Source organism: Alternaria dauci, chromosome 6, assembly GCF_042100115.1.
Source record: "Alternaria dauci strain A2016 chromosome 6, whole genome shotgun sequence".
NCBI classification, from domain to species: Eukaryota; Fungi; Ascomycota; class Dothideomycetes; order Pleosporales; family Pleosporaceae; genus Alternaria; species Alternaria dauci.
Genome location: NC_091277.1, coordinates 1525820 through 1541095, shown reverse-complemented (window position 1 = coordinate 1541095; position 15276 = coordinate 1525820). Strand labels below are relative to the sequence as shown.

The window sequence follows — 15276 nt, the reverse complement described above, 5'->3', positions numbered from 1 at the left end:
CATCGCTAGGAGTAGAACGAGGAGCTCGAGCGTGGCAGCAACAAACTTTGCCTATTCACACTCGAAAGCAAGCACGCCATACAAGGGAGAAATCAAACGCCCTCTCTGTAGTTGCCTAGGTAGAGTATCGCTATAAGAAAGATAAAACGCTCCCCTCTCCTTGCGAACGTTGATCTGTTATATCTATAAGAGAAATATTAAATGCTCCTGTTGTAGTTGCGTAGGTGGTGTTCATTTTACTATTGTATAGTATGCAAGTATGTCTTCTTCTGTTGTCTCGTGGTCCAACTTCTTCCTCAACCCAATGCGCAAGGCACTGGAATCAATGAAAAAGCAAAGCCGCAGTGGCAGACCAGCAAAAATTGCCCCGCTGAAGCCCCCGAAGGAGATTCATGACAACACCACACCCCGCTGTGCAATGGAGGCGACGTTGTCAGACCATCAAATACTTGAGCTTGATGAGTCGCAAGAAGGTAAGTATGCCCAAACAAACTCGCGAAACCATTTGAATTTATAGACAGAATGGCTTGGCACGCTAATGGTCATGTGACTGCGCACAGCCGCTTTGCGCTCGCTTGACGGCTCAACTGCGGGTGGGCCGAGCTTTGGCAGTCGGAGGTGAAAGTTCTCTCACCTCGTTATTTCATCAATACCTGTCATCAGCGTGCCGTCACAGGCATGTTCCAGGGAAAGGTAAGTTCACAGCGTTTCATTGCATGCACAGCTGCCTTGCGCTGCTTACCAGCGCTCAATGGATCGGTTGATATATACTATCCGTCCCGCCTTGAGCTCTGTCAAGCTTCGCAGGCGCCGCAGCCCACACGCTTTCCTATGATGATCCAAAACAACCTTAGAACCGTTGCGAATGACGCCTTCGGGCGGTTGACTTCACCATACCCTTTACTGAACCACTCTTCACCGCACTTTCACTATGACACGCCCTCTGTAACTAGTAGCTAACGAGACACAGGAACCATGAGTCGGCCAACCTTGAACTTTCTCCGCCCATATCTTTACCAGGCTAGTCGCTCCATCAGGCCGGAGCATGCGCGAGCATATCTCTCTGTTCAGCGGCGCTTTGCTCAGAGCCTAGCCGCTGATGCATATACTGGCCCACATGATGTAGAGAAGCAGAAGCGCCTGGAGCACCTGGGCAAGGTGAAGCCCTTGGGCGATTACCACCCTAGGCTGGCCTACTCCACGGATACGCAAAACTTATCGATACGTGATTTTAATGCCAAGTACGATGGCATCCAAGAAACAACTCCTGATCGTGTGTCTGTGTTTGGTATGATTCACTACCTGTGAGCACCGGTCCGGTTCTGACAGTGTCAGGAAGGGTGCGCTCAGTGCGATTGCTTGGCTCCAAGCTAATGTTCCTCGATATTGAACGTGACACACAGCGATTGCAGGTCATGGTAGAGCTGAAGAAGCTCGCACCTCAAAACGGCCTTGATGAGAACTTCAAGGGTTTCAAGAAAGTCGCTCGGGTTGGTGACTGGGTGTGTAAGTGATGAAACCACCAAGCCTGACGATAGACTCTAATGCTACAAAGCCGTCAACGGTAACCCTACAAAGACATCGAGCGGACAACTCTCAATTCTCGCTCTCGACCTACCCCAGATCCTCGCGCCATGCCTCCATCACCTCCCAGAGAGAGTTGACGATGCCGAGACCCTTGCGCGACGACCACACATTCACGCCCTCACAAGCGACGAGCCTGGCGATGTCCTTCGACTCCGGGCACTGATCTATGACTACGTGCGCACGTACTTCATACAAAGTGGGTTCTTGGAAGTGGAAACACCCATGTTCGACGTCAACGCTGGAGGCGCTATTGCCCGACCCTTCGAGACTGTCGCAAACGAGCTATCGAATACTCCTATAAGGCTCAGGATAGCACCTGAGCTCAATTTGAAGCGGCTGATCGTCGGAGGACAGGATAAGATCTTTGAGATCGGGCGCGTCTTCAGGAATGAAGGTGTAGACAACACGCATAACCCAGAATTCTCAACTTGTGAGTTCTACGAAGTTGGCGCGAACCTGCCCACAGTCGTCGCCAGGACAGAGCAATTGGTACACGGTCTTCATACCGCGATTGAGTCATTGAGGTCTACGTATTTCCCTACCCTAGCGGCACCGGAAGACGTCGATTTCACACAGCCTTTTGCTCAACTACCCTTCATACCCACAATCGAGCAAGCTTGTGGTCGCCAGCTACCTGATCTATCGTCATCGAATGCCTCCAACAAGCTGTTGCAGCTATTTGCTGAGCTAGACCTCGTCATTCCACCCAATCCCACTCTTCCGCGTCTCCTTGACGCACTTGCCGAGACATATATTGAGCCTCTTTGCAAGAACCCTACATTCATCACTCACCATCCGGAAGCACTTTCTCCGCTCTCGAAATCACACGTTGACAAAGTCACTGGACAGCGTATCGCGTCTCGTGTGGAGCTCTTCATTCACGGCCGCGAATACGTCAACGCATATGAGGAGGAAAACTCGCCGTTTGAACAGCGCCGCAAGTTCATTCAACAGCGTGACTTCCATCCTGAGGGTGAGGGCGCCATCGATGAGAGTTATCTCGAAGTATTGGAATGGGGTATGCCGCCGACTGGTGGCTGGGGGTGTGGGTTGGATAGGCTGGTCATGCTGTTCGCCAGCAAGAAAAGGATCGCCGACGTGTTGCCTTTTGGCACCTTGCGGAACGTTGTTAGTATTGCTAAGACGAAGTGAGCGGCATTCGGTTGCGGCGAAGTAGAACCACCTTAAAGAAACAATACATCGCTGAGCATGTAATGTCTATTCAATCACCACAGTGCTCAATCCATCTCTTCAAACTGCTTCACAAAGCTTATGGAATCTTCCTGATCCTACATGTTCTGGAACGACGAGTTCGCTCTACACCTACCCATACCTCAGATTCGTACCACTTCATCATGAATACTGTAAGAATAGACGCCTTGGCGGAGTTGGCGTATGAGATACCCGCTTCGACGTTGTATTCGGAACTCCCAGAACAAGCACACAAAGATAAGATCGACCCATATGCTGTGGATCTTGCCATCGCCAACTCCACATCTTCTTCAGTTACCGCAGCGATGGCATCCAGTGGGATCAAAACGCCGACGTCCATGCCCACAACAGCCGAGGTGACGAAAATCGGAAGGGTCCTCGCCACTTATTATGGTACCGTGCCCCGTGGAATGATGGCAACCACGCTATAGAAGGGAAAATACTCTAGTGGACGTTATTCTCAATTTCATAGAAGGGAAAAATTGAACGCCACTCTTGTAGTCGCCTAGGTAGAGTATCGCTATGTAAGGAAACTAACTGCTCTCCCTGTAGTCGCCTAGTAGGGTGTTCGATTTTTCCCTAGTATGGCGTGGCAACACTTGTCGGCACGTACGACACCAAGGCTGAACAAGAAGAGAGTGGTAAATTGTTCAGAACTGTCTGCGAGAACATCCAGACAGAAAGGTTTGGCAAAAGTTCTTTCATCCAGGATTTTGTCCGTGGAAAGGTGAGCACGGAAAATGTTGTAGTGCAGCAAAGCCATTTCGCCCTCGAAGCAAGAGCGTACTCGTTCCCAGTAGATGGGGAGACCGCCGCCGATGTGGCCCTCCGCAACGCAAACCGTCAAGCGTATCTGAACGCAATATCGGCCGGGGAGCAGCTCTGGACGACCACGTATGAAGGCGAGTACAAGCTGGTGCAGGAGCTTCATGCTGCGGCCAAGGGGGTCGCAAAAGCTCGGTGCGAACGGAAGCTGGAGTTCTTGTCTAACCTCAAGGACGCGCCCCCGCGTTGCCATATCGATATGACGACCATCACAAGCGCAATCATGTGTCGGGAGGCGAAGTTGGTCTGGCTCAGCGGTCGCTCATCCGGAGACCGCATAACGTTCTGGAGGGGCACTGTCAAGAGAGATATTATCGCATTGCACCTTGAAACAGCGTCCAAGGTCGTGGACATCAGGTAAATACTACGCTTCCTGACCCACGAGTGAGACTTCTTTCGAATCACTGACACTTGATAGACGTGTGATTGTGAACGACCCACAGCCCGCTGCCGCTCCCGGAGAGGTCCCACCAGCCGGATCGCGGATCCCAGCCATGGTCGCCTACTATTGGACTTATGCCTGCGAGCTGCTGCACCGCATGGTGGTTGGACCGGCGGAGGCACGCCGTTGAGAAAATCTACTCAACGATCGAACCCTCCGTATGGCAGCTTACGACAAATGGGAGACTAGAAATGCTGCTTGCTATGAGGCCATATGTAACCTCTACGAGACGCTCGGCTTCCGAGACAAGGGATACGGCACCTGGCGGGACTTCCCCGTCGTCCTTCCAGGTATTCAAGGCCGTAAGCGTCCTATCGAGGGCCCGGGGCAAGGTAGAAGGTTGAGGGCAGAGGAATTGGCTTTCTTCGAGGGTGGTATACCCAACTACCATATGGTTTACTTCATGCTTCCTCCAGTCACAGTGCTACGCCATACGAGCGAAAAATCAAACACCTTACCAGGCATCTACCGGGAGAGCAACCGGTCTTCCCTTTATGGCGATACCCTACCCAGGCAACTACGGACGTGTCGTTCGGTTTTCCCTCGTATGGCGTGATAGGCCGCAGCCCGTCGATCCCTCCACTTCCCATGTACAAAACCCTTTGATGCGCAACGTATGTAGAAGGTCCGACATGCGTGGCACTCTAGTGGCCTTGATTTGGGCGCTCATTGCGGGGCTGGCCTTCACCGGTATCGTATTCGGACGACTTTTCAGCCTCTTCAGCCTCATGCCTCGGCAACCTTGGAAGCTACCCATTATTGAGTCTAGAGGTATTCAAACACCCCAAAAGATAGGTGGTTTCTTCCACTTTAGCAAAACATTGTTTTCACTATCGAATATTTTGCTGGTAGCTTTTCTACCATTCAGATCAGTTAGATACCCTTCTGTATAAGACATGCCTCTTGTTAGTAATGTCCTCGTATGAACTGCATGCGAGACCTGTACTGAATTTGTACACCACTCTTTAGGTCCGGCCCCCGCCCCTGCCACCTCGAAGTTCATCTTCTTCGCAGGCCGGGACATCGCAGACAAAACAATACCCAACGCTTGGGTTGTGCGGGCGGCCGAGCTTTACCCAAGGACACAACGACTGGTTGCAAGTCAGCTCACCAAGACCGATTCCAAATTTTGACATTTGTCCGGACTGTTACAACACGTCTTTTCGCGGTACTCGCTATGCCTCCTTTATTTCTGCACAACCCGCCAAACCAGCAAACTATCAACTTTCACACATGTGCGATTTCTCGTTCTTATGGGTAAGCTTAGCCTATATGTGGCTTTTTCAACAGGGCCAGCCTGACCTCAGCTTGCTGGGTGAAATTCAAAGCATCCAGAGGGATAAGGATGGTATCTGCCCAAACTTCAACATGGAGGATACAGAAGTCAAGAAAGGAGGGAAACCGGCTGTAACGAGGACGTGGTATTCTCTTCGAGACCCAAAGACCGGATCGCTGATTGAAGAGATGACTGCGTGCTCGGACTGCGTTGCTCATATTAACATTATCTTTCCTTGCCTGAAGCGGATATTTGAGCCGATCGCGGACGGACAAGCGTTGCTCGCGACCTGCGACCTTATGACACCAGGAAACGGACAACAACGGTGTCTAGAATACGTTGAAAGAATTGCCAACGTGGCAGAGAGTACACTAGAAACAAGAACTCGGGACATCACACCACTGATTGACTTTGTCAAGAAATGGGGACCTGTACCTGTCTGCCAAAAAGGGAAGTTGGTCACGGGTGAGAAACAATACTGCTTGTCATCCATGGCATCCGAGTTCACTGCCTGTGAAGAATGCCATCTCAAGCACATTGAGCCTCTCTACTCCAGCACAACACAACCGACCATCCTCTTGCAGCTCAAGGCCGAAGAACCACACCCTAATGGTTTCATGTGTGACCTCTACTCTCCTCGTCTTCAGTCCTACTTCACAGACGCGTGCCGCACCAACGACCTATTAACATTCCGGCAGAAGATTCAGGCACGAAACAACAAGTTGCAAGAATTGGAGATGCAGCTTGGACGCATGAAGCAAGAATTTCAGCAGCTGAAGATGCAGGAGAATATGCATATGAACCAGATGAGGATCGCTCAATCGCAGGCTAGGATGGCTAGCACGCAATGGAGTGTCAGCGGATGGATTGGACCCCCAGTGAGTACTCAGTGGAATGGCATCGAGGCTATGACACCAGAGAATGATACTAATGGTAGTATAGATCGATTGGACTATGACAAATGCGCAAATGGCCAAGGCTAGCGAGAAGGCTATGCAGGCGGCTATTATTCAAGACAAAATGACGGCGATGGAAAAGGAATGGATCGACCACTGGAAATAGAGTTTTGTTGATCCAAACAATGCACACTAGGTGGCACGTTAGTTTGCTGTCAGTCTTGAGCCACCTAGAAGGCGTTCGTAATTGTGATCTAGATCGAATTTTGTTTTCTCCTCTTATTGTATTCGGCAGACATACATACAAGAGTAATGTTGTGGAGCACAACTTTCTATGTAGTAGTCTAGGACGCTGAGACTGACAGTGAGGTGTCGCGAGACCCAGTGCTATCACGCGACCCATGACAGCGACTTTTGTGCGTTGTTTGGTCAACATCTATATGGAGGCGTATGTTCGTGTTGTTCAAAAGGTAGTGAAACATTGAGCCTCCATGACGCTGCACAGCGTCAGTCGCACGAGGCTGTACATACATTGTGCTTGCCCAAGGCAGACTGCGACAAACCGGATGTTTCATTCTGAGACGTCGATATGTTTTTTAGGGCTGACGACTACCCGGAAAGCACATTCCATATGTTGCAGAAGCGCTCGGCACGGGAGGGAATGTTCCTAAACCGCTGAGCCCCTCGGAGATTTCATGCTGTGAGTAGCGTCGTGGAAAGAGTGGTGGCTTTAGATCTCTTTCATCATGATTCGCATGACATCCTGAATGGTGGGAGTCTGCAAAGTCGGTCTGGTCTGGCATAAAAAACAAGAACCACAAGGCATTGTAGCTGTTGGTAGGGCGAACCCCGCTTGTTGGAAGTCATTGTAACATTCAATGACAAAGCAGTTAAAGATCGAGATGGCTGTCATTGTTGGTGGACCTCGCCTGTATGCTCGTTTTCCTGTTTAGGGAATTGACAATCGTGAAGAACAAACAAAAGCGGCAGCTTGCCGGATAGTGATCGTACCGGCATACTGGGATGTCGCGTGTTGGTCGCTAGTCGAGATGGCTTTCAGGCCGCCCTTTGTTATGATTTCGGATGCTTCAAGCTACCGCGCTATACAAGGAAAAATCAAACATGCTACCCAGGCAGCTAAAAGGGAGCGTCTAAGCTTTCTCTCGTAGAGAATAACCTATGTAGGCAACTACAGAAGGAGTATTGAATCTTTCTTTTGTATAGCGACACCCTACCTAGGCAAATACAGAGAGGCCGTTCAAATTTTCCATGTATAGCGTACTGCCTGGATGACAGTACCCGAACGAGCATAGAAGGGTACCGTTGGTGGTAGAGATGCTTGCCAAAGAGACGATGGGAGTAAGCGCCGATAACGTGAGAGCGGGGTTGCTTCGGTTGGATGTCTAGGCGAAGCTGTCAACACGGGTGGGACACCAGGTATGTTTGACACCTTCTCTCAAGCAGGACCATGACTAGTATACCAACGTAGCGTGCCTTATAATGTTGGTTTTGGTATCGGCCACAGATTCAAGGTTGGGTATAATTGGTCCCAAGGGGCACGTTCTCATCGGTTACCGACGTGTGTGCAGAAAGTCATGCAAGCCGACGCTGCAGCCTCCTGTCAGTCATCTGGGAGATTATTCTGTGCCTGTCAGTCGTACAAAGACCGAGAGAAAGACCTGTGCACCACGGCGCTTATTGGCAAGCCGGCTTGGGCGCGGCTAATGTCAAACGCGGGAGCGGCACAGGTCGCACACAGAAGGGCGGCTCGTGTATTCGTGAAAGACGGACAAGGTGGCTGCCTGTAGGCCAGTAGGTCAGACTAGAGTGCATTGACGAAAACTTGCGCAGCGTCAACTGTGGTAGGTTGAAGGGAGACAAAATTGTGTGCTTTCGTGTGCAAGCCAAAAAGTTGGGGATGCAATTGGCCAATCTAAGCATCCGAGCAGATGGTAGCCGGAGACGCTGGCACGCTTGTAGGATCCGGAGATGAGCTAGCGGATATGTGGTACCGATGACGATGCTACAGATGTAGCAAGAAGAGGCTCTTGAGATGCCATGTGTCGACGGACCGTTGCGAGGAGGAATTCATCACACCATCGAGGCATTCATTTGATGCAAGTCGGCCACGTCGATGTCGATGGGGCCGGAACTGGAGACTGAGCAAACGGCCAGACGGGCATATCGACTGTGCCGCACACACTGCTGCTGTCTCAGCGCGCAGCTGATAGAGCCCTTTGGGGAAGGGTGCATTAGCGTCTCATGGAGGCCTGGCCCTAGGCTTCTGCAGCAACGTTCGCCATGCGAGGAACTAATGCTGGATGAATAAACGATGCCGAGGGGCTGCTTACCCCAGCTTTGGAGAGTGCCTCAGCCGTTTGCTCTCTTTCCCGGACGGTATCTGAGTAGCAGAGTAAACTGAATCGTGATGGCACCATCAGACGGGCACAGAGACCCAGGTTCCTAGCGATGGCTGTTCTAGAGGATCCAGTGTCGTGTCTCTGGCACGCACGGCGCGGGATCGCTCAGCACGCCCGCAATCTAGCGTGGCCCTGGGCGCTTAATCTGCAGTTCATCCCTGAAGCTTAGCAGCTCCCAGGGCGGCGATTCGTCTGCGGCGCCAAGTGGTGGTGGTGAACGGACAGGTGTTGTAAGCGGGCCACGGTGCACGGCCGGGCGAGCATGTTCGCTGCTGCTGGGGAGAGCAGCTTGACGCCGCCTGCGCTGAGAGAGAGTCTCCACCGAGGCAGAGTCGCTGTGTTGAAACAACGACACCACCTTACACGCCGACGCCGTACCTTGAGCCTCTTCCCGGCAGCTGGCCTGCTCTGATAAGCCTCGTCCCGTCCTTCTTTCCCATAGACGCAAGCGCTCTCGTCGCCCGCCCACACCACCCCCCTCCCCTTCGCGCCGCGCATTCCCTTCTGATTCGTGACTCGCCGCTCAGCCTCGCCAACATTGTCATCTGAAGTGATAGGCGGCCGATCTGGAGACGGGCCTCTGTTTTTTTTTGTTGTTCTCCTCCCTTCGATTGTGTTGCCCACCCGCAGCGCAGAACCGGGCGCAGCTCTGGCGCAGCATCTGTTGTGCCCTCGTCAAGAGCAGCGTGAGGCATGGCAACCGCGACGCAGCTCATGCCGTCACCGAATGGCCTAAAGTCCATGTCGGCATTCAGCCCCTACACGGACTCGCCCAGCTCGCCGGGCACATTTGCCCATGTCTTCTCAAATAGGTGCGACGCCCTCGTCTGGACAGAGCATTGCGGACTGCCGGCTAACATGGACGCTCCAAGATCATCGGGCCACACGTCCGATCATCTCCAACCACCACCAAGCCCCTACCCGGCTTCCGTAGACCCCTCGCCCGTTGACAGCAACGGCACCAGTCATACCGACCATACTGAGGTGAATCATGCCGTGGGCGCATCTGGGAACACGCGGGGCTGACCTGACCCCACTACAGATTGAAGAGGATGCCCAAGAGAACCACCTGAGCGAAGATGGCATGAGCGACATTAGGTCGCCGGGCACTGACGACATTGTGAGCCCGGCGAGCCAGGACGGCCAGACAAAGGTATGATATCATGCCACCATGTTCAACACGTCCATCATGCCTTCGCTCACTCCTCTGACCTGTGCCAGCCGCATACCCACAAGCTCAACACCGCCGTGCGGAGGGCAGACTCGGACGATGCTCCCCCATCTGTCATCCATGCGCCGGACAACTTCAAGCAGTTTGTGAGTCTCATTCCTGTCATGGTTGCACTGCATGGCTGACGTGTGAGGCAGAGCCGGATGAGCACGTCCGGCGCATCATCGAGCGCAAACACGTCGGATCATACTGCCGTTGAATCGCCATCAACGCCAGAAGCCAACATGCTTCCCGATGTTGAAGACAAGCACACGGCGTCTGCCCACACAACCCCAATTGATACCGCCGTGTCAAACTCGGTTGCAGACCGTAGCACGCCGCGTGCACAGACAAGACAAGATTTCGAGGAAGACCTCCGGCGACGCAGCGTTCGCAAAAGCGTCAATCTCGCTGGTACGTCTCGCCGAGCACTGTAAGTATCACGTGCTAATGTGCACAGATATTGCCGAGTACGAAGACCATGCTACCACCGATTCATCTGCGAGCTCCGTGATCGAACAGGATGACAGCCAGTCATCACAATCTCAGGACGGCGAATCCATGTCGATTGGCACACAAACCATAGGCCAGGCCATCCACGGTATTCACGAATCAGAAAAGGAAGTCGCTGCCCTGAGAAGTGCACTGGATGAATGCTGGATACTCTGCAACTCGCTGGCCAAACTTAGCCAGCATCACCGAACACGCATGTTTCACTACTCAGGTGGAAGTCCCGATATGCAGGAGCATGCTTGGAGAACATGTTGGCGACTTTGCCAGAAACTCTACGAGAGCAGAGAAGAGAATCCTTCCGCGCAGATCCGGCCCACGCTGGAGCTTTGTCGAGATTTTTGTCAAGCACTGTTTGATGTCCGCCAGCGCGGCGATGAGGCTTCAGACTCGGTGCTCAGAGTCAGTTTCGAGCTGAACAACCACCTCTACAACGCGCATGACCGCACCCTACCTGAAACATTCCGTGAACGCACGCTGGATTTCTACTTGACGCTATGTCATCGACTAATGAAGCAGCGGACTTCTCTTCCAGAAGAGACGGACTCGTTGCTGCACGCATGCTGGTCGTTGGCAGAAATGCTATTCAGCCTTCGTCAGAACAGCCGGGATGGCAAGCCCGCCGATGAGGAGCTGCTAGGTTCGGCCATACAGGCATGTTGGGAGTTGTGCGACCTGTTCCGTGAAGGCTGGACACAGGTACGACCGGATCGCGGCACCCCACGACCGACTCAGTATGCCTTTTCGGTTGGTCGGAGTTCTGTGACACATCGCTCCCAGGCTGCGTACTCCGACCGGTCTGGACGGTCTTCCAGTGTAAACCAATCGTATCATTCGGCCATCTCCTCGAGACGGGCAACCCCAATCCAGCCAGAGACGCCGACGACGATTTTTGATGATCGCGAAGAGTTCTCACCAGCGGACGAGCCGAATGTTCCAAACATACTTGTGCTTGGTCCAGAAGCCGGTATGACACGAACCCATGATCGCTGGTCATCCGCTTCTTCCAACCTCTCCACATACTCGGACGCTTCGCATCACACATCTTCCACCGCTACCGCGGGTCGAGAAGACGCCAACTTGGTTCGCCTGAAAGGGCTGATCATCAAGGCGGCCATTAATACAGGCTACAACCGCCAAATTCCCCTCCCAGACTTCATTCGTGCCTTACCGTCCAACAGCTTCGGCGCCGAGACGTGGCAAAGTCAATTGTTCGACAGCTATCGAAAACTTGTTCTTGCAGACCCAACCCTACGAAACGTTCACACTCAGCCACTCCGCAGGCTGACAGCGCTCGAAATTGGACGATCAGTGCAATGGCTGGGCCGCAGCGAGGCATTCAAGTGGCTGCGCGAGCTCTATCGCTTTGTGTTTGGGGCGTACCCCGAAGATACCAGTCAGCGCAACCTCATCATCAATGCCTAATGCACTTTTTTTTTTCTCTTCATACACGGATCTCTCCTTTTTGGATCTCTGGAATATTGTCGGATCACGGGTGTTGTTTGGATGGGCCATTTATTCTTTTTCCGCCATATACCCCAACGCTCTCTCCAGTGCGCGTATCATTCGGTCCCAGCATAGTTTCATCGCATGTTGTAGATTACTGATGCTGCATGTTCGCTTCTGTGTATACCTTCTCGCTATCCTTGTTATCTTTATGAAGCCCATGGGCTCATCCACGATTCCTACATTGCATATGAATAATAATCCATCTTTACCTGACGGCAATGTTATCGTGATGACGACGGCATCTTGTTGTGACGCTCAAGCTGAAGGTTGCCGAACAGAGAAGAGTGTACTCGATCTCCACAATGATGGAGGCGCCATGTGGAGCCTGATTCATGCACAGACCACAACACCTCGGAAGCTCCCCAAGCTCCCCACACGGCGACTCTGCGACGCAACACTCATCATGTAGTCGCCGGCAAAACTTTGGCGGTATAGCCTGCAGTCATCAATGCCTACGCGTGCGATAAAGGCTATATTCTACACTCGCTTTCATCATGAGAAGGGTACTTGCTACAAGATGACCCGTGTTTTTGAAAAACTCACTGACATTCTGACAAGGAAATCGCGTCCTCCACCAGGTGCCCGCAGGCGCCATAATGCCATCCAGCCTCCCATCGGCTCTCACCACACCGCTCTTTGCCTTCTCCTCGGTCACGCAATTCCTCATACCTACACAACAGTTCTGCGACCGCCTGCTCACTTTCTGCATCAACCACCATCGTGTCATCGGATACCCGGTGTGCATAAGAGAGGGAAAGTACAGCAGAAACGAGTTCATCTTCAACTTTGCCATTGTCATTGGCGAGAACGAGCGTGATTGGGCCTGCTATGGTGAAGTGGTGAGGAAGTTGGGGCGCCTGCTGAGAGGACTGGAAGAGCAGGGCGGCTTCTTGTCTAGAGAAGAAGAGGGCATCTGGGAAGATGAAGAAGGAAATGTTGGGTGGGGAACGGACGATGGCGTTGGTGGCTTCGGCATCGGCGGCGGGAGCAAGGTGTATGCGCTGTGTGAGATGGTGCTCGAGGATTTGAACAACTACGCAGAGTGCATGATACCGATCGGTATGCACTGTCCCCTACTCGTACTCAGTATATGTCATGCTAACCAACCCTCAGACGACTCAAATACCATCAACCTGAAACTCTTTCCTACACGACCGCCCCCTCCACCTATTCTCGCCCATCAAGTGCCCTTACTCACTATATCTCTTTCAAGTCTTCAGCAGCCCGTGTCTTCGGACCTCACTCTTAACCGAATCCTGCCATATATCAACGGTATCAACTCGATATCTCACATTGCACAACTCGCTGATACCGATCTTTCTTTGACCAGGCGAGCCATTCAACACCTAGTGTACTACGGATGCTTGATACTCTTGGATATCTTCAGCTTTGGCGCCATATATGCGCCAACAGCTGAGATTGGCGGTTTTATCGTGGACGCAGAGGTCAAAGAAGAATGTATGCGCTACGTCAGCGTGCCGAGGATGAGACTGGGTTCTAATGCGAAGACGGTGCGGATGGACAGTGAGATTTCCGAGAGGAGTAGAGATGAGCGCGGCTCGACGTCGTCTTTGTCATCGCAACAAAGCGCGACTGTGGGGTCTACACTCTGGGTATCAGAGTTTGATAGTCACATTGCCGCGCAAAAGAAGGAAGAGGACGGAGACAGTGTATGGCAAACGAGTCATGAAACATTGATAACGCTATATGCATCGCTACGCCAGGGTCTGACGCTGAAGAATTGGGTTCTGGAGAATGTGGACTTGCTCCACGGTGTTGACGTACGCCGCTTCATTACCTTCGGCATCATCAAAGGTTTCCTGTACCGCGTACACAAGTACGCGATAGCAACCTCCGCAACCTTACCCCCTGCGCCACCAACGAGCCTGCAAACAAGCGCCGCGACGTCGCTCGCAAACCCTCGAGACTCAGACACCACGACGATCCGTGGTCATGATCGCATACATCACGCGTCTCAACAAAGTATCCAGACCCACGGTCACCATACTTCCCAACCAAACATCCACACACATCACCCATCCTTCTCAATACACAGACCGAGCGTTGCCTCCATGTCTTTGAACCCTCATCAGCAACAGAATCCACAACATCTTAGCGTCCACAAGGAGGAACATCCAGTTTTTGAGGGCTTGATGAGCGACAGAGACAAGAGTGGGTTGCCTTTGTTGAGGTTTCTGGATGGCATGCATTGTTTCGATGAGATATGTACCGATTTGGGATTACCTGAACGGGTTGTCGAGGGCAAGGTGAGAAGTATGGGTGAGGGTGCTGGGGTAGTCGTGCACCGATGAGTAGGAACGGCAGGCTCTCATCTTGTGAACTAAGATGAGCCAAAAAGAAGCACTGCGTCAAATCTGGATCCTATGCTATAAATCCTAATGTGTCCGTACAACAATAGCGCCAAATATGCATCCCCAAGCAAAATCATAAGAAGAGACATCCCCATGTCGCCTATTCAGGTCCCCTATGCAGCTTGTTTACCCCGTACCTCAATTTTCCTCGGTTTCTTCCTCTCCTTCTTCCCCGCCTCCCCACCACCGTTCTCTCCTTGCTTGGCTTTCCGCTGCTGCGCAAACTCATCTGCAGCCCGTCTTAGCGCCTGAGGATCCGGTATACCGTCTTCTTCTCCACCCATCTGATCTTGAATCTCTCCATCGACATCCTTTTCATCCGCGTTACCAGTGTCATCGCCCTCTGCCTGCCCGTCCTTGTTCTTGTCTTTATCGTCCTTCTTCCCTCCACCGAGCTTCACCCACGGTCCATGCACACCACCCACGCCCGCACCAACCAACGTCCCAACAGCCGTCGTAGGTATCGTGGCCACAGTACCGACCAACGTGCCCACCACAGTACCCAGTCCAGCACCCACAGCCATACCGATACCCCCACCCCCTATGCTGCCCTGGAACGCACCTGAGCTCAGTACGCGCGCCTTTTTGGAGTTTCCGTGCGCCTCGATTTCCTTGTTATACGCATCTTGTAGGTATTTCTCTCGTTTCTTCGGGTCCTTGATCGTTTCGGCGGCGGCGCGTAGCGACGAAGCTGTCTTGGCCGAGGCGAGTGCGGCTTCGGCACTTGCAGCAGCTTCTTTGAGTTTGTCTTCTGGCGAGTCTGATTTCGCGGCTATGCTCTTGAGCTCGTCGACGTTGGCGACAGAGGACGGTTCTTGCTGGTTCAGCTTCTTGGGCGGCATGGCGTGATTGCTTTTCTTTTCTGTTAATCCTTCGGGTAGGTCGAGTTGATCAGGAAGTTCTGAGCGAACTTTCTCCGTGTGAGAGAGGACACCATGGTGACAGGTGGTACGTAGGGTTTCCTTTGGGGACTTTCGTCGTATCCTTGGTGGTGCAGGTGCCAGTTATGACGTCATT

General features: G+C 52.5%; 5 protein-coding genes across 5 annotated transcripts; 4 read left to right on the top strand and 1 right to left on the bottom strand.

The window, feature by feature from the left end:
* The first annotated feature begins 345 nt into the window (after positions 1 to 345).
* On the top strand, positions 346 to 2818 carry ACET3X_006849 (uncharacterized protein). Its single transcript, XM_069453024.1, has 4 exons — positions 346 to 693; positions 971 to 1288; positions 1340 to 1506; positions 1556 to 2818. Exons 3-4 carry the CDS (start codon positions 1374 to 1376, stop codon positions 2737 to 2739), a joined length of 1317 nt encoding a protein of 438 aa, XP_069305617.1. The 5' UTR covers positions 346 to 693; positions 971 to 1288; positions 1340 to 1373; the 3' UTR covers positions 2740 to 2818.
* Positions 2819 to 5641: 2823 nt separating this feature from the next.
* Positions 5642 to 6404, top strand: ACET3X_006848 (uncharacterized protein; the record flags this gene model as incomplete). Its single annotated transcript, XM_069453023.1, has 2 exons — positions 5642 to 6220; positions 6285 to 6404. The coding sequence occupies 2 exons, from the start codon at positions 5642 to 5644 to the stop codon at positions 6402 to 6404; spliced, it is 699 nt and encodes a 232-aa protein (XP_069305616.1).
* A 2589-nt stretch (positions 6405 to 8993) lies between these two features.
* ACET3X_006847 (uncharacterized protein) lies at positions 8994 to 12102 on the top strand. The gene is made up of 6 exons (XM_069453022.1): positions 8994 to 9470; positions 9531 to 9642; positions 9701 to 9811; positions 9880 to 9975; positions 10027 to 10282; positions 10329 to 12102. Exons 1-6 carry the CDS (start codon positions 9352 to 9354, stop codon positions 11801 to 11803), a joined length of 2169 nt encoding a protein of 722 aa, XP_069305615.1. The 5' UTR covers positions 8994 to 9351; the 3' UTR covers positions 11804 to 12102.
* Positions 12103 to 12335: 233 nt separating this feature from the next.
* Positions 12336 to 13844, top strand: ACET3X_006846 (uncharacterized protein; the record flags this gene model as incomplete). The annotated part of the gene is made up of 4 exons (XM_069453020.1): positions 12336 to 12390; positions 12446 to 12946; positions 13001 to 13724; positions 13820 to 13844. The coding sequence occupies 4 exons, from the start codon at positions 12336 to 12338 to the stop codon at positions 13842 to 13844; spliced, it is 1305 nt and encodes a 434-aa protein (XP_069305614.1).
* A 528-nt stretch (positions 13845 to 14372) lies between these two features.
* Positions 14373 to 15101, bottom strand: ACET3X_006845 (uncharacterized protein; the record flags this gene model as incomplete). The annotated part of the gene is made up of 1 exon (XM_069453019.1): positions 14373 to 15101. The coding sequence occupies one exon, from the start codon at positions 15099 to 15101 to the stop codon at positions 14373 to 14375; it is 729 nt and encodes a 242-aa protein (XP_069305613.1).
* Positions 15102 to 15276: the final 175 nt, after the last annotated feature.

Bases quoted from the DNA above. Each gene is read 5' to 3' on its own strand.
- ACET3X_006849 (XM_069453024.1), top strand. From the start codon at position 1,374: ATGTTCCTCGATATTGAACGTGACACACAGCGATTGCAGGTCATGGTA. The intron at 1,507-1,555 runs GTAAGTGATGAA...AATGCTACAAAG, and splicing joins TCGGGTTGGTGACTGGGTGT to CCGTCAACGGTAACCCTACA.
- ACET3X_006847 (XM_069453022.1), top strand. From the start codon at position 9,352: ATGGCAACCGCGACGCAGCTCATGCCGTCACCGAATGGCCTAAAGTCC. The intron at 9,643-9,700 runs GTGAATCATGCC...ACCCCACTACAG, and splicing joins GTCATACCGACCATACTGAG to ATTGAAGAGGATGCCCAAGA. The intron at 10,283-10,328 runs GTACGTCTCGCC...TAATGTGCACAG, and splicing joins CAAAAGCGTCAATCTCGCTG to ATATTGCCGAGTACGAAGAC.